This window comes from Mustela nivalis (assembly GCF_964662115.1).
Source record: "Mustela nivalis genome assembly, chromosome: 9".
Taxonomy (NCBI): Eukaryota; Metazoa; Chordata; class Mammalia; order Carnivora; family Mustelidae; genus Mustela; species Mustela nivalis.
In genome coordinates this window covers 115,648,234-115,670,175 of record NC_139028.1, presented here as the reverse complement: position 1 = coordinate 115,670,175, position 21,942 = coordinate 115,648,234, and the positions used below count along the sequence as shown (strand labels likewise).

At 46.1% G+C, this 21,942-nt stretch overlaps 1 protein-coding gene across 33 annotated transcripts in view; it reads right to left on the bottom strand.

Annotated features, from left to right (window-relative positions):
- The window catches only part of PPP6R3 (protein phosphatase 6 regulatory subunit 3), a 141,901-nt gene that overhangs the window by 73,184 nt on the left and 46,775 nt on the right, over positions 1-21,942 (bottom strand). For 19 of the 33 annotated variants that reach the window (XM_082748764.1, XM_082748771.1, XM_082748766.1 and 16 more), the window contains exon 3: positions 932-1,164. The exons of 10 other annotated variants lie outside the window; for them this stretch is intronic. In XM_082748764.1, coding sequence (XP_082604890.1) covers positions 932-1,158 — 227 coding nt within the window. In that variant the 5' untranslated portion in view covers positions 1,159-1,164. Of the gene's footprint in view, positions 1-931; positions 1,165-5,216; positions 5,268-21,942 lie in introns of those variants that run through there. 4 more of the 33 variants (XM_082748765.1, XM_082748768.1, XM_082748772.1 and 1 more) reach the window with 2 other exon arrangements.

The window sequence follows — 21,942 nt, the reverse complement described above, 5'->3', positions numbered from 1 at the left end:
CTATCTGAAAGCCCAAGCTACCAGTAGCCTGAAAGCATTAGTAAGTTTTCTTCCCTGACAGCAAAATTCTCCCCATAAAGAAAGAAAAAGATATCTGAAAAAAGGAAGAGGCTAGGGGAGAAAGGGCAAAGAAAAATCTACCAAAAGCTTTAATTCTTCCTATTCCATTAAGTTTTTATTTAATGCTTGATATTAATGACTTTCTGTTCCTGCATCTCTCCCACTTTCTGGGGAGGAGGGAAAGAGCCCAGCGCAGAGGGAGACGGTCCATTGCACCCGCAGTACCTGACATGCGCGTCGAGTGCTCACAACGGGTTTCCAACCATGGCCGGTCCGAGGGTCGTAAGAGACGGTGATGAAGCCCCCTAACCACCTGCCTCCTCCACCCCCGCACTACTGCTCAGCGGTGAGCAGGAGAGACTAGTGAGGAGGACATAAACCCTCTATGGTGACCCAAGGTGCTAGCCACTTAAATTTACCTCCACTGATGTTCACCAAGACCCACTCCCTTATCTTTAACAAAAGCCCAAATTTCTTGTAGCAGTAACGGTCTTCATAACCCTGGCTCTGGCTTAGATTTGCCAGGTGATCTGGGGCAGGAACATCATCTCTATCTTCCTACTTGCAAAGAAGAGAAAATACTTACTTGAATCGTCTTACTATTTTCAGAAACTTCATCACTGTTTATAAAGCACTTTGCCCTTCCACAAAGCCTTCTAACTGCAATTTAGAATGCTCATTTTAAAAACCCTGTGATTTCACTGGACTCGGTTTTAGAAGGGATTAAATGCTGCACTGAGTCTGTCACTCGGGACCATCTTAACACTCTACACGGTCTACAACAGCCCTGGGGAATTGCCGGAAGACAAGCGTAATATTCTACCCCCACTTCACTTCACCCCACCCTAAAGAGAAGATTGAATTTTCTTACTTGTATCTGATCTTTTCATCCATGTCTTGAGGTGGTTCTTCTATAATGAATGAGACTAAATCTTCGAGACATTCTGCTTTTAACAGAAACTCTATAAGTTTGCGGTTCTGAGCTTTACATTCCTGTAAAACATCTTCCTCATCCATTAATTCCTTCAGTGTTACATCTTCTCTTTCTAGAAGTGTGTCTATGTGGGATGATGAATGAAGATCAAATTTCCAAAACATGCTGGTCTAAACAAAATGCAGAGAGTATTTCAAATAAAATTTCACATATTAATTTTTCAAATTTCAGTTGAGTTTTACAATCTAAAATGCCAACTTGAGTCATATAAGTAAAATAAGTGTCATATTGAACCTATAAAATACTTTCTAAATAAGTAAAATCAGCAGGATTTTTCTTTCTCAGAAAATAGTTTTATTGATTAAAAAAAAATTCTGACTTAAATGCTTAAACTTGGGATGATTTTAACCTAAAAAATTAACCCATCCACACTCTGTTGAGAATTTATCACTGGCAGGGGCGCCTGGGTGGCTCAGTTGGAGAAGTGTCTGACTCTTGATCTCCGCTCAGGTCTTGATCTCATGACTTCATGAGTTTGAGCCCCATACTTTAAAAAAAAAAAAAAAAAAAAAAAAAAAAGAATTTAACCCTGGAAAAGCAAGAAAGTAAACCCTTTCCTACAGTTGAAGAACACATTCTTACACATAAGTAATATCTTCAAGCAACAAATGACAAGCACTGTGACCTAAGTACCTAGTATTCGTCAGAATACTTAAGAATTAAATAAATCACCACCACAAACTAGCACTTTCAGCCACTAAGAGCACTTTCACAGGTCAAAGTCTGAAAGCCATAAAATGATAAAATCTGTGCTATTCTTAAAAAAGAAACTAAACTAAAACCCCACTGTCAACGACTGAGGGAAACCAGCACCCTCAGTTGTCAGGAGGACCGCTGGACGGTACACTGGACGGTAAGGGGCCAGAGACACACTCTTCTTCCTCTCCCTCCCACCCTTCCTCAGCAGCGAGAACAGGAAGTTTGCTTTCTTCAAGTTACAGAGTTAGGAGGGTCCTGACCGGTCACAACAAGAAACAGGAAGCACAGGAGTCACAACGTCATCTGCAGCTGCCATGACAAGACACGCTCAAACGCCACTTCTGAGCAGCACAGGGCAAGGCGACAGCATCAAACAGAAGTCCTGATGAGGGACAGGACTACTCACAAGTCACTCCTATCTGCCAAAGACGCGCAACGCAGAACACCAACTCAGGGTCTGGTAACACACATTCTCACTTCATGTAACGCCCAAACCCACGGGTCAACGGCAGCCCTACTGTCCACGCAGCAGACTGGCTCCTGGTACCATCACCACCAAAACACGTGTGAGAAGCTACACACGTCCAGGTGAAATGCTGTGTTGGGAGAGCCTAGGTGGAAGGAAGGAAGCTGCACAGGTCATATGGAGAGCACACATACATTTTGAGAAATACTCATTTTTGCTAAATCAACCATACTAGGAGATCAGGTATGAATATACCCTGATTTAGTATTTTCATGAACATCTGTTCAAAAATTTTTTTTTAAAAATTGGAGATTGTGGAGGGCAAACTTTATGTATAGAGCCAGTCATACTGACCGATCCAGGAACAGAAGACAGACGCGCGCCACGGCAGGTGACTCAAGGGCGTGCAGAAGTGTATGCACTTCCCGTGACTTCACTACTGCATACACAATCGCAGACTTTAAAATATAAGCCAAGTTTTAAGGGAACTTAAAAAAAAAAAAAAAGGACCCCTTAAGGGAAAAAGTTTCAGGTAAGATTATGAAATGTGGGGTTATAAAAGTTGTTTGTCCCTGCTCCAAAAAAAGAAAAAAGAAAAAAAAAACCAAAACTTCAAATGTTTCAAAAGACACACAAAGCAACATGCTCACATCAAGTCTGCAGCGACAGGAAGACACAGCAAGCAGTGAGCAGCTGCTTCGACAGCTCACCTAGCCCAGAGCGGCAGTGCCGCACTCCAGGGGAACCTGTGCACAGACGGGCTTGCCACAAAGCTCAGCAAATGACACGAGTACACAGCACAGCCACCTCTCTCCTCTTAATGATCAGGCCATTAATTATGTACCAAAGACATCACAGAACACGCTAAAAAAGCAGGGTCACAGGTTCTCGCACGGTCAGCAACCGCCCACATGCGAGGTCTCTCACCTTCAAGACCAGGAGCAGGCGGAGAGCTCCCTGGGAGCATGACACTTTGGTTAGTGAAGGACAAACACAAGTTCAAACACAAGAGCAACCTACTCCTACTTCTGAGGCAATTACCAAGGCCAGAAGAGCAGGGGTGGTGTATTCCTGACAAGAATGCAACTTTAGGGAAGAAGATGGTGGAAATGAAACCATAAATGCTTTTTTGGTTTTCAGATTGCGGAAATTGGCCAACACACGAAAGAGACGTTATTATGCCATTTTAACCTCATCAAACAGGGAGGGAAAAAAGGCACAAAGCTAGCAAAGGTAACTCCAAAGGAGGAAAGAAAGCAGCTTTCCAGAGTGACACTGTCAGCACAGCCTCCAATGCTTCCGCTGGAGCAACGTGGCTCATTTATCTGGGAGTTTAAAACTGCAAACCCTAAAAACAGCACGGTCTACCCCTCTGACTCCTCCTTGCTACCGAAGCGTATGAGGACGCAGACAGCTGTGTTCACGCAAAAACACAGGCCACATTTGGACTCCACACGCATACTAATCTGCACTGTTTATAAGGGGAGATGTGGGCACCCGGGCAGGCAATGGAGCTCCAGTGCAGCTCGAGGAGCAAAAGTTCCTTCAAGAACCCCAAAACCTCATCGTCCATGTCTGCACACCTTGTCTTCAAGGTCAATCATGGAAATTTTGACCTTGGGATGTCTACAAATTGACAGAAGAGTTCCTTTTACTTATTATTTTTTTTAATTTTTAAAAAGATTTTATTTATCCACCAGAGAAAGAGATACAGCAGAAGCAGTGGGAGTGGCAGAGGGAGATGCAGGCTCCTCACTGAGCAAGGAGCCTGGTGTGGCACTGGATCCCAGGACCCTGGGATCATGACCTGAGCCGAAGGCACACACTTAAACGACTGAGCCACACAAGATGTCCCGATCGCACTTACTTTGAATACTGCAGCAAAGTCACTGCCTGCAAAGCTGCAAAGGCTGTATTCAAATACTTTCCCATGCTCCACTGACATCAGGTCAGACTGTGCTTATTCCGGCCTGTAAATCAAATTTCTGATCATCTAACGGAAGTCTCTCCACCTGAATTCAGAAAACTGGACACAGTTAATAATTCAGCCTGAAGTATTTTTTAAAAAATAGTCACCAAAAAAGCAGTACGCTTTTTTTAAGGGCACCTGGGTGGCGCAGTTGGTTACATGTCTCTTGGTTTCGGATCAGGTCATGATCTCAGGAATCTGAGATCCAGCTGGGCGTCCTGGTTCTGCTCAGCGCCAGTTGGCTTGTCCCTCTCCTCATCCCCCACCCCCGCTGCACCCTCCCCCTGCACCCACATGTACGCTCTCTAAAATAAATAAATCTTTAATAAATAAATAACGTGGTATGCCTTTTTGGGGCACCTGAGTGGCTCAGTTGTTGAGTGGCTGTCTCTTGATTTAGTCTCAGGTCATGACCTTGGGGTCCTAGGATTGAGCCCCCCTTCCAGCATCAGGCTCCGTGCTCAGCTGGGAGTCTGCTTCTCTCTTTCTCCCTATGCTCCCCCCACTCACGTGCACACACTCTCTCTAAAATCAATAAATACATCCTAAAACATAAAGTAGTATGCCTTTTTTATTTTTGTAATCCCATACAGAAAGGCAAAGTATAATGAAAAAACACTAAGAAATCAATTACACAAAAGCCAAGTTGATTATCAAGCCCTTAACAATAAACAAGATAAACACTCACATCCATCAAGTGGAAACTATAACTGCCCACAAACTAGATAAATCCTCAATTACAGATCAGAATATAATCACATCAATGTAGTACAAGTAAAAACTGACTCCCCGAATTTCAACCTTATAAAAGTAACTCATTAAATACCGGATTTATAAGAAGACTGATAATTAGCCATGATGACTTAAGAGCAGGAGTCGGCAAACTGCAGCCCACAGACCAGATCCCGCCCGCAGCCTGCACACTAAGAATGGTTTAGATATTTTTAAAGGGTTGTTTTAGGAAAAGAGAAGAGAAGAATGTGTGACAGAGACCGAATGTGGCCCGCAGAGCCTGAAATATTTACTACCTGGTCCTTTACAGAAGTTGAGTGTCCCTGGCTCAGAGGGCAATCAGGTTTCCACTGACTCTAACTTTCTTCCCTCCCGGCTATCTCTGAGATGACGTGGGTGTCCACCCAGCGCCTTCGCAGCCCACCCGGCAGGGTGCGGTCACAGGGTGCTGGCCCAGCTATCTACAGACCCATTCTCCTTTCCCTAGGAGCTTACACAGACCACGCTCCCAACTTCCTGGGCAAGTAGGTACTGCCACATGACGATGTCTTCCCCAGTGTGCCATAAACCATAAAAACCTCCATGCACTCTCCTCTGCATCTGGCTGGATGTCCGAGACAAAAAAGGCTCTAAGTGATGGCAGAGCCACATCTCCAAATCACCACCAGGTCGCAAGCTGCCAGCCAGCCTCGGGGCCTACTGTGTTACGATGAGCCGCCACGTAGCTGGTCTGTGCGCTCCGGCAGTTTGCAGCATGTGCTACCTGACCAGCCAGCTCCTCTGAACCCCAAGCCTGTGACTTCCTGTTTTATTATACTTATTTAAGCATGAGAGCAGGAATTTTTCAGCAACTATTTAAAAATGCCTAAGTCCTTTCATTTTTCACCATCCTGAATTAGAATAGCATTTTAAAAAATCAGAACACTTTGAAATACGCATTTCCACTGCATTTTCTTTAAACTGGGTACGTTACAAACTTAAAAATAAAATAAAACCACAGTAGACTCCTTAAGCAAACACGTATTTTATCTTTTGGCCAAAAAGCAAACTGACCGGAAATGAATAGCACCAGAATATTAAGTTACTCTAGCTTCTACTCATGTCCTTTGAAGTAAACAAGCTAGGTATGAACTAACAGTTACAAAGTTCAACCAGGGCCCTGTGGTAAAATGGAGTCCTTTAAAATATACAACTAAGATACTCAGAAAAACTGAAAGGGGCCAGCACTTCAACCACTAGTTTTTACTTAATATAAATACACTGTGAAATTCATACCCTAGCTATACCTCAATAGGATTTAGGGATAAAAAGGCATAGAATTTCTTACAGTAAACCAAATCACCAGCTTTTCTATTAACAAGACCAAGAGGGAAATGGTAAATAAAACCAAACCATCTTTCTTCAAAATCCCTGAGTTGTTTTGTTTCTTTGGGTTTGGGGTTTTGTTTGTTGCTGTTGTTTTTAGATTTTTACTTATCTATTTGAATCTTTTTCTTTTTAAGATTTTATTTACTTGACACAGAGAGCACAAGCAGCGGGAGCGGGAGAAAGAGACTCCCCAGTGAGCAGAGAGCCCGACATAGACTCGATCCCAGGACCCCGGAATCATGACCCCAGCCAAAGGCAGAAACTCAACCGACTGAGCCACCCAGGTGTTCCTACTTATTTATTTAAGACAGAAAGAGTGAGCTGGCGCTCACATGCACAGTGGGGTGGGAGAGAGAGTCTTAAGTAGACTCCGCACTGAATGTAGACCCTGATGTGGGCTTGATCTCACGACCCTGAAATCCAGACCTGAGCCAAAACCGAGAGTCAGATGCCCAACCAACTGAGGCACCCAGGCGTCCCCTCAGAGTTGTTTTGTAAATTGGATTAAGTGGCTTGCAAGCAGGGTTTTCTCTAAAAGAGCTGAAGGTCAGGCAGGTGGGTCACTGGGGAGTGACCTGTCAGCTTGCCACAGAAGGCCTCCACTGTGCTCTGCACTCCCCAGAACTCAAGACACAGGTGAAAACGACCATCCAACATGCACAAAACAGGACCAAAGGATCCATAAACCTATTTAGTTCAGACCTGCCATTTAATTAACGGTCTTCTAAGATTAATGAAATACCTTCCCTCTTGGAAGCAAAATCTGGGCCATGGTACCTTTAATTCAAAGCAGTGAGGCAGTAGCACTGTTTCTGGGGGAAACGGTGCCGTCCTATCTGTGACACAGGAACTAATACAGTCAGGCGGTTAAATTCTCTGTAAATGTATGAGAACATCAGACCCTCCGATTAATTTTCCAGGGTGCCGCCTACACAGAATATTCAAAAAGGTCCCAAATGTGGTACATATGTACACCACCTACAACCACTTGTTTTCATCAAATAAACATCACTTCCTCCCCAGCCCTGTGAGGACTGTTAAGCATCTACACGGACCCGGATTCCCATGCTGGCTCCACTACTGGCTGGCCCTGAAGTCTTGCGAAAGGTAATCTCAGTATCCTCACCAAGCAAACTGGTCGTGAGTCGTCGCTGAGAAAGGCCTGGCACAGGAGCTGAACGGCACAGGTACCACGACAAAAGGAAGTGCCCGTTTGTGCAACAAGCATGCCCCCCCACAAGCGTGCAACGTTTAAACCAGTGCCCCCACCAAACGTTCACAGGCACAGGGAGCACATAGGGTCTCGTGATAAAAAAGTCACAGCTTCAGACATAGTAAACTCGGGATCAGGCCCGAGATTCTTGTCTCTAGCAAGTCCCCAGACACTGCTGTTCCTGCTGCCCTGGGTTTAAACTATTGCTGATCATCTGCAACAAATTGCAATAAGCACATTCAAACTAATTACACAGCCGTGAGACACAGAGAAAAGCATATGATGCAAATATGTGACTATGTTATTTATTTCAGAAACTCCCTGTGGACAAGCTGATACGACAGGGTTTTCTTTGGACATGACAGATGTAGAATGCAACATACTGTATCACTTTCTAACAGGAGCTCAGAAAGAATGATAGGACAAATGCAGTGGAAGATAAACCAGCAGCTCTCTGAGGGGAGATGCTGCTATCGCCTGCCTACAAATGACAGAAGCAAGCTGAGGGAACGACAAGGAAGAGCGTTAATGAATTTAAAACTCAAACTCTTCTATTCCTAAGAACTGTGCTTGAAGTTAGCAATGTTCTCTCCCACAAGAAGCTGTACTCCCTGAAACCTCCACCGCACACAACTGTTCACCGTGGAACATCTGGATGCAGGGCTGGTTGGGCCCAAGGCAAAACATTCAAAGATTCAAAAGAAGATTCCAAGATTATTAAGAATTTCTGAGCTTATGAGGAACAGCTGAGCATGAAAGCAAACACTTCTGATCCTGGGGCCCTGAGACCACATGGGCGGCACATGCATGAAGACGGCCTGTCCACGCCCTGTCACCACCGACCCCACTGGAACAGCCAAGATCCCATGTCCTAAGTGAGTATCCACGAGTGTCAACTCCTCCTGTTTCACAGCTGCAGTCCCTCCAACACGCGGAGTACAAGCCACAACGGGAGAAGGAGCAGCTGCTTATGTCCAAAACAACACAAAAGGGAAGACAATCTCTAAGATTAATCTCTATAGATTAATATTTTTTCTACTTATGTATGCGATGAAGGGAATATCTGTAATAGATTTCTCATGATCTCAAACAAAGGTGTACAAGCATGTACTGTCAGAGTTCAGAACCCTGTGCCCTGGGGTACACTCCTCCCCAGGCCCCTGGCTCCCGGCTGCTGGAACAGAGCGGGCGCCACCTCCCGGCTTGCCTGGCCCTGCCCGACAGAAACAGCACCGCACGCACCGTGACGAGAGCCATGTGTAGGTTTCAAGCCACATCAAAAAAGTAAAGGAAATGCTACATTAATGTTAATAGTATACTTTATTTAACCTCACACATCCAAACATTATTATTTCATTTTAACATGTAATTCTTCTGGTACGAAGTCTTCAAAATCTGGGTGTATCTTCCACTTACAGCTCATCTCCACTTGGACCAGCCACACTCTATGCACAAGAGTCATACGGGGCCAGCAGTTGCTGTCCTGAGCAAGAGAGTTCTACTTACGGATTACTACAATTATGATTCAGAGTTTCTCTCCTGGTACTAAAATAACCACCCTCCCCCCAATCTCCTTCCACAGCCAAAGTCAACAGTTAACCACCTTTTCCACACAGGGCTAATGTGGGGTTGGTGAGGAGAGATTATGGACCAAGTTTTTCCTTTCTTCTAATGTAAACATACATGAGAAATCGTTTTTATTCTTACACATCTAAAGCAATTTATATAGTCTTCAACTTAAAAAAGTAGGTCACAAGAAAACTAGAACTGCTTTTGGCCTCTAATATCCAGAAATATTTGTAGGAATTAAAAGGGCTCGAATCAGGAGGGCCATAGGCAGCTCACTACTGGTTTCAATACACACCACCAAATTGTAAAATAGGGGCAGGTCTCTGGGAATTTCATTTTCTTTTTTTTTTTTTTAAAGATTTTATTTATTTTGACAGAGAGAGAGAGAAATCACAAGTAGGGAGAGAGGCAGGCAGAGAGAGAGAGAGAGAGAGAGGAGGAAGCAGGCTCTCCTCAGAGCAGAGAGCCTGACGTGGGGCTCGATCCCAGGATCCTGGGATCATGACCTGAGCCGAAGGCAGAGGCTTTAACCCACTGAGCCACCCAGGCGCCCCATGGGAATTTCATTATCTAAACTAACTCAAAAATACTATAGGGGCACCTGGATGGCTCAGTCGGATGGGGGTCTAACTTGCTTTTAAGCTCTCATAGGCCATGGGACTGAACCGCATACTGGGCTCTGCGCTCAGCCAGGAGTCTACTTGAAGATTCCCTCTCCCCCCACTTTGCTGGGGGGAGAGGGAAATAAATAAATAAATAAACATAAATAAATAAATAAATAAATAAATGAAATGGATTTTAAAAAATGCCTAGAACACTCAAATACATTGGGAAACAATGTTTCATCAATGTAAAAAAAAAAAAAAAAAGACACTAGACTCCCCATCATCTTGGAGTAAACTGAACCTTCACGGTCCCCATTTAGATTGAAAACAACTTACTTATTCCAGAAGCAGCAGGCATAGTTACTCCAGCCTCTGGTCAAGTTTACAAGCAAGCCGGGAACAGGACGTACTGGACAAATCGAGCTGCTGAAAGGCGGCGCACACTGGCTCACGTCCTCCCGCCAGCATCCAGATACCTGGAATATCAGGACACCCTGGGCCTGGATGCAGGTATTGGGGAACTCAGCTGGGCAGCATCTGACAAGACCCAAAGGGGGAAGTGCCGGGCTCGGAGGGTGGGGGGCTGCTCGCTGGGCACACCGGAAGCCGCCTGCCACAAGAAGGGGGCGGGGGCAAAGCACCGATACCAGGAGCGCGCAGTGCCACTGTGAAGGGAGGTCACTTCCGCACTGTTCGCTAACATAAACCTCCTCCTCTCAGCAAAGCTGAACGCCGACGCAGATGTTCTAACTCTCCCACGAAGAGGCAGAGACATGGAACACAAAGAGTAACAGAGGGACTCTGAGGGCAGCTCTGGCTCAGCACCACGGGAGAAGATGACAGAGGACGGGCAAGGGCAAGTCCACCAGTGTCTGCTTCTGCATTTCCTACTGGTGCCCTCCTCCAGCCCCTCCCAAAGGCTGGACTCATTAAATCCAAGATCACAGTGCCTATTAGAGATACATATTTCTCTAGAGGAAAGGCAACTCTGAGCCACTTTCATTGTATTTGCTTTGTAACTTTGTAAAGAAGCACTGTAACTGCTTCTTCCAAAGAATATGTCAAAGGCAATCACATTTCTACCACCCAGATATTCCAGAATCATTTTTACTTTGTAATTCTTTGATATGTCAGACTTTCTTTGAGAGTAATAAACAAAGGAGTCAATTCCATTTATTATGTGTTATATTAACCAGCAGGTACTCTGAATGCAGGAATACTACGATAAACGATCCCTACCCCTTGAAAATGACAATAAAATGGAGAAAAAAAAACAACGAAGAGAAAAGAACAAGAAGAAGAAAAGGAGAATGAAAGGTATCAACTCCAAGCCTATTCCGTAGGAAGGGAGCTCCAGAGAGGGGAGCCTGACAAGAAAGACTTCCTTATACACAAGGCCCTGAAGACAGGCAGGGTTCAGTAGGTGATGCTACAGCAAAAAGTGATCCGGATCAGCAGATACAGGTCTGCAAGCACAGAGAACAGGAGAGAGGTTTCCAGGAGCTTCAGGAAATTCATGGCAGGGGGAAGGCCCTGGTAACAGGAAGAGCTGTTCAGAAGGTGCAAGGATAAGCTTAGGCATCAAGACCTGGTCTCGAAGGGCCCTGCAGGGATACAGTGCAGAGCAGCACGGGCTCACTGCAGAAGCAGAGACAGAACCAGTGGGTCTTAACAGAGATAAACATACTTTAAAATATCTACAGTAATGGTGAAGCAACATATTTTAATAACATATGGAAAGAAACAATTCTGGGCAGAAGCAGAGGAAAACGACACAGAGGAGATGACATGTAAGCGTTGCACGTCATCTTCAACAGAGGCTGGCCTCCTACAAAGGCCAAGGGAGGGAGAGGTCTGACCTGCTCCGGGTCTAACCAAGTGTTTGGGTGTAACTGAAATATGGGGCCAGGGAGGGGGTGCTGATGACAAAGAAAGGGCTAATAAGCAGAAGGTCAGCGCGTACCGCGCATACAGAACTGCCTGCAATGCAACAGACCAGAGAGAGAGAAGTCTAAAAAGGGAGCAACCCATCCAGAAGCCTGTGTGAGAACGCACAGAAAGTGGGGAGCCCTGCACAGCCTCCACTCTGAAAATCCCGGTACCCCGAGAGCTTTCCCACTAAACTACCACTCCTCCCACAGCACCAACCACAGTTCTGTCTCTTCAAAGCCCAACTTTCATTTTTCTTCAGTCTTGGCTATACTATGTGGTATCAGATGACAAAAATTTATGGCTTGCCGCTGCCTAGGAAATACACAAGCTTCAGAAAGCAAGCATCACCACCACACTGGAGCTGTCTCCGAACCTGGCACTCAGATGCTAAGGGCTGGGAGCAAGATGCAATCTGACCACCCAGGTCCCCTTTGCATAAAAAAAGCCAACTGCCCGGGCGCCTGGGTGGCTCAGTGGGTTAAAGCCTCTGCCTTTAGCTCAGGTCATGATCCCAGGGTCCTGGGATCGACCCCTGCATCAGGCTCTCTGCTTGGCAGGGACCCTGCTTCCTTCTCTCTTTGCCTGCCTCTCTGCCTACTTGTGATCTCTGTCAAACAAATAAAATAAAATCTCAAAATAAAACCCAAAACCTACCAACCTGGGAAAACCCAGTCTTACTTCTGTCTCCTGGTCCACATTAAAGCAAGTACTGTGCATCTATACACACAGTCATCATGAAAACACAAATGTGTAGGAATTTCTATACATAATTTCCGCAATTTCAAAAACTTCAGTCCAGTATATGTAAAGCATAATATTTTACTAAGAACAAGTTTTGTGGGTCTTTTCAAAGTGAGACTGAGGGGGTGGGGAGAAAAAAGACAAGTAATGAGGGGGACACAATGGTAACCAAGTTCTTCCCAGAAGCCTTGTTAGAGATCAAAGAATAAAGGCAAGGAAAACCCAGCTGCATCCAGGTGGGGTGTGTGTGATGTGTGTGTGTGTGTGTGTGTGTGTGTGTGTGTGTGCGCGCGCGCACGCGCGTAAGAAAGAGAGGAATAGGGATGGGGTAGAGAGTGCACACACAAACAAGCCAAAGGTAAGAAATACAATCAAAGTCACATCAGAGAATTCTTATGGGATCTAACAGTGGATTTTCCATCTCAAGCCCCAGGATTCTCTGAAACTCTGAAGCCAGACAGAAGAGTCAGCAAATCCGAGTCAAACATTAGAGAGCAGCAAGGGCGTGGATGCTCTCTTCCCCGATGCTGACCTCCAACTTCTGGGGAAGCCTAAGAACATTAAAAGGAAGACCAGTAAGTTCACTCAGCACCAGTCAGACTGCTGTGTCAAAATTAAGTGTAACTGGCAGAAAACCAGAGGCACTGACAGGGTGCACGGAGAGTCACAGCTTTTCATGCCCAACACTGGAGCAACAAGAAGACGAAGCACATGCAGCCCAGCAGCTTCCAGAAGTTCCTAGTCCACAACGTCAGCGAGCTGGAAGCACTGCTGACATGCACCCAGCCTCACCGCGCAGAGACTGCTCACGACGTCCCCTCCGAAACCACAGAGCCGCTGTACGAGCAGCAGCCCGGCTGGCCCTCAAAGTCACTTGTCCCAGTGCCAGGCTGCGCAGCGAAGAAAAGGAACGGGCAGCTCCTGTTCAAGCTGCATTTGTGTTCATAAAACCAGAAAACTACAGAAAACAAACAAAGGGACAAAGAGGGGCAGCAGTGAGCTCGCTGGGCACAGAACAGTGGTGGCCATGTGACCATGTGATGGGGTGACCGTGTGACCATGCTGAGGAGAGCCATGGCCGACTGCGGCCTGAGCCCAAACGAGCTGCTACAGCATAGAGAGAAGCAGGTCCAGAGATGCAGGCGACTGTAGTAAGCGCCACATGAAGTCACGTTACTGTGGGACCAATAAGCAAAGCCACCTCAGAATAAAGTCCGAGATGAATCCGGTCTAGGACCTCGGGAGAGCTAATCCTGCTGCAGTCGTCTGGGGCAGATGCCCCTTTGCCAAGCACTGCCACACCTTGCCCTGGGGACGAAGAGACTGCCAGCCACACGGCTCCTAAAGAGATGACCAGGTAAAAGTCCTCGTCACTTGGGGGATAAAATAACCAGCTTTGCTGGTTTTAAAGCTCTTCTGTAATATCACCAAACATAAAATGAGAGCCAGTGAGTGAAAAACACAGATGATGTGCGAGCAGGAGAAGCACGAACTCATTAAAGATCAAGCTAAAGGTTACGGCCATGAATACACTCGAAGCCCTGAGGCAGGAGGAACTCTGGCCAAAGTCTGGATGACCCTGCCCGAGAGGACCCACGCAGGAAAGGAAGGCGATACTAAGTGGCGGCCGTGCTGCTCCATACATCTCAAGTCCGTCCGATAGAAAACGCGTGGCTTCATCTGGGCTGACATGGAGCCTCAACAGGAAAACGGAAGGATTACACAACCTTCCAGATGTTTACTGGATAAACAGAATTCTCCACTCCTCTGGCAACTCCAGCAAGACGCAATAAAGGACAAAGAAAAAGAAGAATGCCAACAAATGTACGAAGAGAGAGAAAACAGAGAAATAATTCAGTAAGTCCAGCATCCAAGTTACAGAAGTTTTAGAACATATCACAATCCACAACCACCGGCCTCATCAAAAATACCTTTTCCCTCCGAGTGTACAGAACAGGACTCTGACCTGCTAGGACCTCCACATCCTATCACAGTGAATGGTGGAGCTGACCTTCATGGCGCACTGTGGTATTCCACAGTATCAGGAATAAAAAACATTATATTTTATCTCAACTTTTCTTGTGAGAAAAAATACTCAAATAAGGACTGAAAATCAGAATGGTATCAGCTTCCTCAACAGCAATTCTAGAAAAGAGCATTTTCAGACATGGAAGGTTGGAAAGATTTATTCACACTTTCTCAAAAAGCTACCAGAAGACGGGCCGCACTGAGGCACGGCAGTAAGCGGGCAGGGGCGCCTGGGTGGCTCAGTCATTTGAGCGTGTGACTCTCAATCTCGGGGTTGTGGGGTCAAGCCCATGTCGGTAGTAGAAAGTACTCAAAAATAAAATCTTTAAAAAAAAAAAAAAAAAAAAAAAAAGCATGGGACTAGGCCATGAGAGGAAGACCTGGAACACATGGAACCGGGGACCCTACACGTCGAGAAGCAGAGCCAACTGTCAGAAGAAAAGCTGGGGCGGGGGTGGGGGTGGAGGGCAGGGGACACTGGCCACTACAGAGGAATCCGCCCGGAGGGAGGCATGCCTGAGGCAGAGGGCTCTGAAAAGGATGTGTCCACACAGGACATCTATGCACCAGACACATGTGACCACGCTGAGAAGAATTTTACTAATTAAGTCAGAGACCTAGGGAATGATTCACCAAAATACCCATACTTCCACACTGATTTTATCCAAAGTTGAGCTTTAACTATGTTGGAAGACGGAGGAAGGAAAGAAGCTAATCCGTCACCTTCACTGTTAGGTCAGCCAGGTTAGGAACAGCTACCTGCAGAATGCAAGCCAAACATCAAGGGTTTGCAGGAAACAAACAAACATGTGAAAACACTAGGAGATAAAGGTCCTGGCCCCTAGAAAGTTACTAAGGGATGAGGACGAGAAAGGGTCAGAAAGATGCAGATGACAGTTACTTTTTGCTGGAAACCTTGTGGTGCTGTTGGGCTTTTGCCACCACGCACCTGTATACACTGTGCACCCAAGCACTGGAAGAAGAGCCAACAAGAGCGCTGAGCACGATCCCTGGCACACTTGATAAGGCTCAGTCTGAAATCAAGATACCACAAAAGATGAGCTAACCTGACTGTCATGTGGAAAGACGGGCAACAGCTACGTATACATAAGAGTCTGTGTGCAAAAAAGCAGCAAAGAAAAAAAGAAGCCAACCAACCAGCCGGCAGCAAATCCCACAATGGTACCTCTTCACCCTTAGGTTCCTTTTCTCACCCTGTTCTTTCTACCACCAGCATGTGAGCCAACTCCAGAGCCCGGGGACACCCAGGGAACAGGAATGAAGTTACCAAATCTGGTCTGCCACCCATTTTTATCCAGCCCCTGAATAAAGACTGATCTTCCTATTTTTTTTTTTTTTTAAGATTTTATTTATTTATTTGACAGAGAGAAATCACAAGTAGGCAGAGGGGCAGGCAGAGAGAGAGAGGAGGAAGCAGGCTCCCTGCCGAGCAGAGAGCCCGATGCAGGACTCGATCCCAGGACCCTGAGATCATGACCTGAGCCGAAGGCAGCGGCTTAACCACTGAGCCACCCAGGCGCCCTGATCTTCCTATTTTTAACGGAGGGGGGTCAGAAGAACGATATTCCATGACTTGTGAAAATTCTTTGAATTTCACAAAGTTTTCCTGAAACCTAGCCACACCATACATTTACATCCAGTCCCTGGCGGCTGTCACACGACGAAGGCAGAGTTGAGGGTGACAAGAGACCACATGCGACACACCCATCACTCCGCACCGCTGCTCCACCAGACGCCTTCCGGATCACAGTGACACCCTCAGAACTCCATGGTGCCTTGAGGGCCACTTGCTGCAGTGTGACATTTTATTATCATCCTCGCATCCCCAACATGTCAAAACAAGAAAAGAACCACTGGACTTGGACTGCTGTGCCTGTCAGAAACGTGGGGTGGGGATTCCCGTGTCACGGAATCAGACGACGCATCTGCCGCGTAGGAGCACCGAGCAGGGCCAGGGCGGGGAGCCCCCTTGCACACACCGCCACCCACAGCGCGTCCCCACATAAACACCCAAACATCTTCACTGGAGTAGCTCTTAACAGGACAACTTCACAGAAACAGAAGATGATGATGAAACTTCAAGCGAAGCTGGTCTCCCAGTGGCCTGACAGCCAAGCGGCGGGGCAGCCAGGGACAGTTTTCCTTTGAGTTTGTGCGCCCAATGCAGCCCCACTGAGGAGTCTGAAATGGTGACAGACGAGGCTTCATGCACAGCCCGCATGACAGAGCCACAGGCTGAGCGTTGAAAGAGAAGCGGAGGGAAGACAACGTCGCTACAGCGTGCAGAGGAGTCTGCTGTGACGGGCGACAGCGGACAGGGGGAAAATTATGCGTAGAGCAAAAAAACGGCTTAATCAGACAAATTTACAAAACTTGTGAAAATGTACTGTTTAAAGCTCATAGTTCTTTGTATTTTCATCAACAGCTCCTTCGAGAGGTTTTTTAAATTTCCTCACCTGTTACTGAACCGGTAACGTCAACAGTGAACTGCATTTACTCTGGCAGACTCTAGCACCTGCAAGCTGTGTAATGGCTTCTCAAGGGATCATGTTTTTTGCAACTTTTTGAGCCCAGGGCCAAGACTGAAATTTTGCTGAATAAGCAGAACAACGCTCAACCGCTATCACTAAATGCTGAGTGGCTCTGGAAATTGGCCTTGGCTGACATCTTGATGTTTCTTGGTGAATTCAACCTAAAACTGCACGGCTGACCAGCACCCATCTGCCAAAACCTTCTGCTGTGGTGAGGTCATTTCAGTACTGACTTTGTTAGGATCATAAATTCAAGCTGCTTCATACACTTCCCACCCTGTCAGAACTTCAAATTGAAGTGACATGTCTGTCCCCATACAGATTTGCGGTGGTGACATTTTCTGAGCTCAAACTACAGTTAAAAAGCATTTTTCAGAACTTAATGCAAATGTAAAGGAAAGTTTCCTATTCCAAAATTCATACAGCTATACAAATGAGGATTTTCCTAACCGTTCTCTGGAAGTAATTAACCTACGATGTAACAACCTGCTAAAAGGCAAACAGCAAGAGGAGAATCTAAAAGAATTCTATAAATGCCTTCCAAGTGATGAATATACATGCTTGGAGACTGATACCAGAATGTGGGAGCACCTATTTGTGTAAAAAGACATTTTCAAAGATGAAATATGTAAAATCGCATTATAGGTCACCATTAGTAGATTAGATGAACATCTGTAGTAGAATTTGAGAGGGGGAGCTCTGGCTACGAACACCATTTAGGTGAAATGTTATCCCCCTAGAAAAAGAATTCCATTCTTCTCCTTAGTTGATCTGTATTACAAAATACTGAACTCTAGTATTTTTTATATTTTTAATTTCATCAATAAAATCTGTAAAAATTTGCTCTCATTTTATATACTTTTTTAAAGATCTTATTTATTTATTTATTTAAAGATTTATTTATTTATTTGACACAGAGAGAGAGAGAGAGAGAGACCGAGATCAAGCAGGCAGAGAGGCAGAGAGAGAGAGAGAGAAGAGGAAGCAGGCTCCCTGCCAAGCAGAGAACCCGATGTGGGACTCGATCCCAGGACCCTGAGATCATGACCTGAGCCAAAGGCAGAGGCTTAACCCACCCACTGAGCCACCCAGGCGCCCCTAAGATCTTATTTATTTATTTAAGAGAGAAACAGTGAGAGAGAGCATGAGAGGGGAGAAGGTTAGGGGGAGAAGCAGACTCCCCGTGGAGCTGGGAGCCCACTGTGGGACTCGATCCCAGGACTCCAGGATCATGACCTGAGCCAAAGGCAGCTGCTTAACCAACTGAGCCACCCAGGTACCTTGCTCTCTTATTTTATAAATACCTATATAATATCCTCTCTTTTGCCTCTTGCTCTCAAAACCTAAAATATTTCCTATCTGGGCTATGACAACCTCTGGTCTAAAGGACCCTATATTTAAAATGCTGCTCCTCTCTGGGAATCCTTCTCCATTGGTTTTAGGACTCCTCGAGACTATTGGGTAACTTCTTTTTTTTTTTTTAAGATTTTGTTTATTTATTTGACAGATCTCACAAGTAGGCAGAGAGGCAGGCAGAGAGAGAGGAGGAAGCAGGCTCCCCACGGAGCAGGGAGCCTGATGTGGGGCTTGATCCCAGGCCCCTGGGATCATGACCCAAGCTGAAGGCAGAGGCTTAACCCACTTAGCCACCCAGCCTCCCCAACAGGTAACTTCTTAACAAAAGAGTTCACCTGGCATCAGACAGCATCTGACGAGCAGAGGAAAAGGGGGGGGGGGGGGAGACAGGAAAAATATAGCTAATGGTAAGGAACTGTTCCACAGTTTGCCACGGCTAAGAGTCTTTGTCAGCAAAGAAAAAATAAAATTTAAAAAGAGAAAGAAAGAAAGGGAGAAAGTCCTAACTACAACTGTTATCCTGAGAAATGTTTCTGAAATTTTAGCCCTACCACTAAGCAATTAATGATACCTATTATGTAAAAAATAATAAAGATATAAAGTAGGGGGCGCCTGGGTGGCTCAGTCAGTAAAGCATCTGCCTTTAGCTCAGGTCACGACCCCAGGGTCCTGAGATCAAGTCCCGGGTTGGCTCAACAGGGAGCCAGCTTCTCCCTCCTCCCTCTGCCTGCCATTCCCCTTGTTTGTGCTCGCGCATGCTCTCTCTCTCTGTCAAATAAAGAAATAAAATCTTGGGCAGGGGGAGATAGAAAGTAGAAGTCAAAACTCCTTGTTCCTGGAATACTTAAATCTACTCAAAGAGAAAAAATAATCCTAAAATAATTTAATGAGATATGCTAAGAGTTCACAAGAGTGGCCACAGAGGAACTGGAACAATACAGAAAGATTTGACAAATTAAGTAGAAAGAGAGCAGAGGCCTAGTAAAAGAAAAATCAAATGCACATAACAATAATAAAATCCTGCGGCGCCTGGGTGGCTCAATGGGTTAAAGCCTCTGCCTTCAGCTCGGGTCACGATCTCAGGGTCCTGGGATCGAGCCCCGCATCCGGCTCTCTGCTCAGCAGGGAGCCTGCTTCCTTCCCCCTCTCTCTCTGCCTGCCTCTCTGCCCAACTTGTAATCTCTGGCTGTCAAATAAATAAATAAAATCTTAACAAAACAAACAAACAAACAAATAATAATAATAATAAAATCCCAAGATGGGGGGGCGAACAAAATGGGTGAAGGGGTAAAAAGGTAGACTTCAAGTCATAAAATAAGGCATGAAATGTAATGTCTGGGGGCACCTAAGTGGCTCAGTTGCTTAAGTGTCTGCCTTTAGCTCAGGTCAGATCCCGGGGTCCAGGGACTGAGCTCCACGCCAGGCTCCCTGCTCCGCGTGGAGCCACTTCTGCTTCAGCTATTGCAGAAAACTTGACTCCTTTCCTTGAGCAACTATCTCAAATAAATAAACCCCTCTATCTCAAATAAATAAATAAATAAAATCTTTTAAAAAGAGAAAAAGAAAGAATGCAATGTACAGCACTGTGACTGTGGTTAATAATATTGAATTATATATTTGAAAACTGCTACAAGAGATCTTAAAAGTTCCCATTACAGGGGTGCCTGGGTGGCTCAGTCAGGTAAGCATCTGACTCTTGATTTTGTTTTTTGTTTTATTTTTTAAGATTTTATTTATTTATTTGAGAGCAAGCGTATGTGCCGACATGCGCATGAGCAGGGTGGTAGGGGCGGGACAGAGGGAGAAGGAGAAGGAGAATCCCAAGCAGACCTCCCGCTGAGCACAGAGCCCCATACAGGGTTTGACCCCGCAACCCCCCAAGATCATGACCCAAGCCGAAACCAAGAGTTGGATGCCAAACTAACTGACCCACCTGGGTGCCCCTGCTTCTTGATTTTGGCTCAGGTCATGATCTCAGGTTTATGACATCAAGCCCTCCTGTTAGGCTCCACAATGGGCATGGAGCCTGCTTAAGATTCTCTCTCCCCTCTTTGCCTCTTCCCAGAGCCCTCTTAAAAAAAAAGTTCTCATTACAAGAAAAAAAAAAAGTAACTATGTGATGCTGAATATCGACTTGACCTACTGTGGTGATCATTTCAAAATATATACAAATATCGAATCACTATGCTGTCTGCCTAAAACTCACATGTAATATGTTAACTATATCTCAATTTTTACAAGCTATGTGTTGTATTATAGAAACAGCTTTCAAAATCATTCTTTGAGGGTCAGTTGGGTGGCTAGTGGCTCAGCCACGCAGCATCTGCCTTTGGCTCAGGTCATGATCCCAGTGTCCTGAGATCAAGCCCCACACTGGGTTCCTTGTTCAGCGGGAAGCCTGCTGCTCCCTCTGCTGCTCTCTCTGCTTGTGCTCTCGCACTCTTTCTCTCTCTCTCTGACAAATAAATAAAAATCTTTAAAAATAAAAATAGGGGCGCTTGGGTGGCTCAATTAACTCAGAGGTTAAAACCTCTGCCTTCGGCTCGGGCTGTGGTCCCAGGGTCCTGGGATCGAGCCCCGTATCGGGCTCTCTGCTCGGCGGGGGGACTGCTTCCCCCTCTCTCTCTGCCTGCCTCTCTGCCTACTTGTGATCTATCAAATAAATACATAAAATCTTTAAAAAATAAAAAACAATTCTTTGAACTCTAAGGTCACAATAGAAAAGTGGGTAACTTACAATTTACAGAGAACAGTTTAAAAAAACGTAAAAAAGATGTCCAACCTGTAACATAACCAGCTGAATTCAAGCTCGAGGTCTCTGTGGGCCCTGAAACTAGTGCCTCCTCCTCCCATCACCACCGGCTCTGAAGCCGCTGATGAAAAAGGCAAAGCGCATCACAAACCACCTTGTTTGTGGTTAGTGGTCCTGATGGTCTGACCACAGTTCTAAGTACATGGTCCTGACCTTCTCCAACCTAAACCCTCAGCTTGGGCTGAATTCTCCACACAGCCAGGCAGGTGGGAAACAGAAGAGGCTTTACCCACAGGGCTGGAAGGGAGCCCTGAGAGAGAAAGAGAAGGAACAATGGCAGGACCAAAACCAAAACAACAACAACAACAGAGTCTCACCAGACACGGTGCCAAGAGATGAATGAATACTTGGGGAAGAATCTTCCCCCTCTTTTTACAGAATAATACAGAGAAAAGGCTGGAGAAGTCAGATGTGTCAAAGAACACTGACTCCCTGGCCCAGGAGGTGCAGCTTGGCCGGAAGCCCGAAGGGGAGGCGGGGAGGGGAGGCGGGGAGGGGAGGCGGGGAGGGGAGGCGGGGAGGGGAGGCGGGGAGGGGAGGCGAGCCACTCCTGCGGGGCTGAAGGGAGAAGGCCGTGGGGGGAGAAGCAGGGGCCTGCCGCAGCGCGGACCGAGTGTCTCCCGAGAGAAGGAAGCCTGAAGCGCAGGCCAGTAGGCGGTTTATGCCCACCGTCTCCTCAAGACAATGGAGCAAATGAAGACGGACGAACAACGTGTCCCGTTCCGTACTGAGCACTTCACTGAGAGCCCCGGCACCATGGCCGCTTTCTGCGGGGCCAACTGTCGAGTACACGAAGTCAACCTCTGGTCTCTAACAGGAAGTTTCAGTGACGAGGTCTCAGATGAG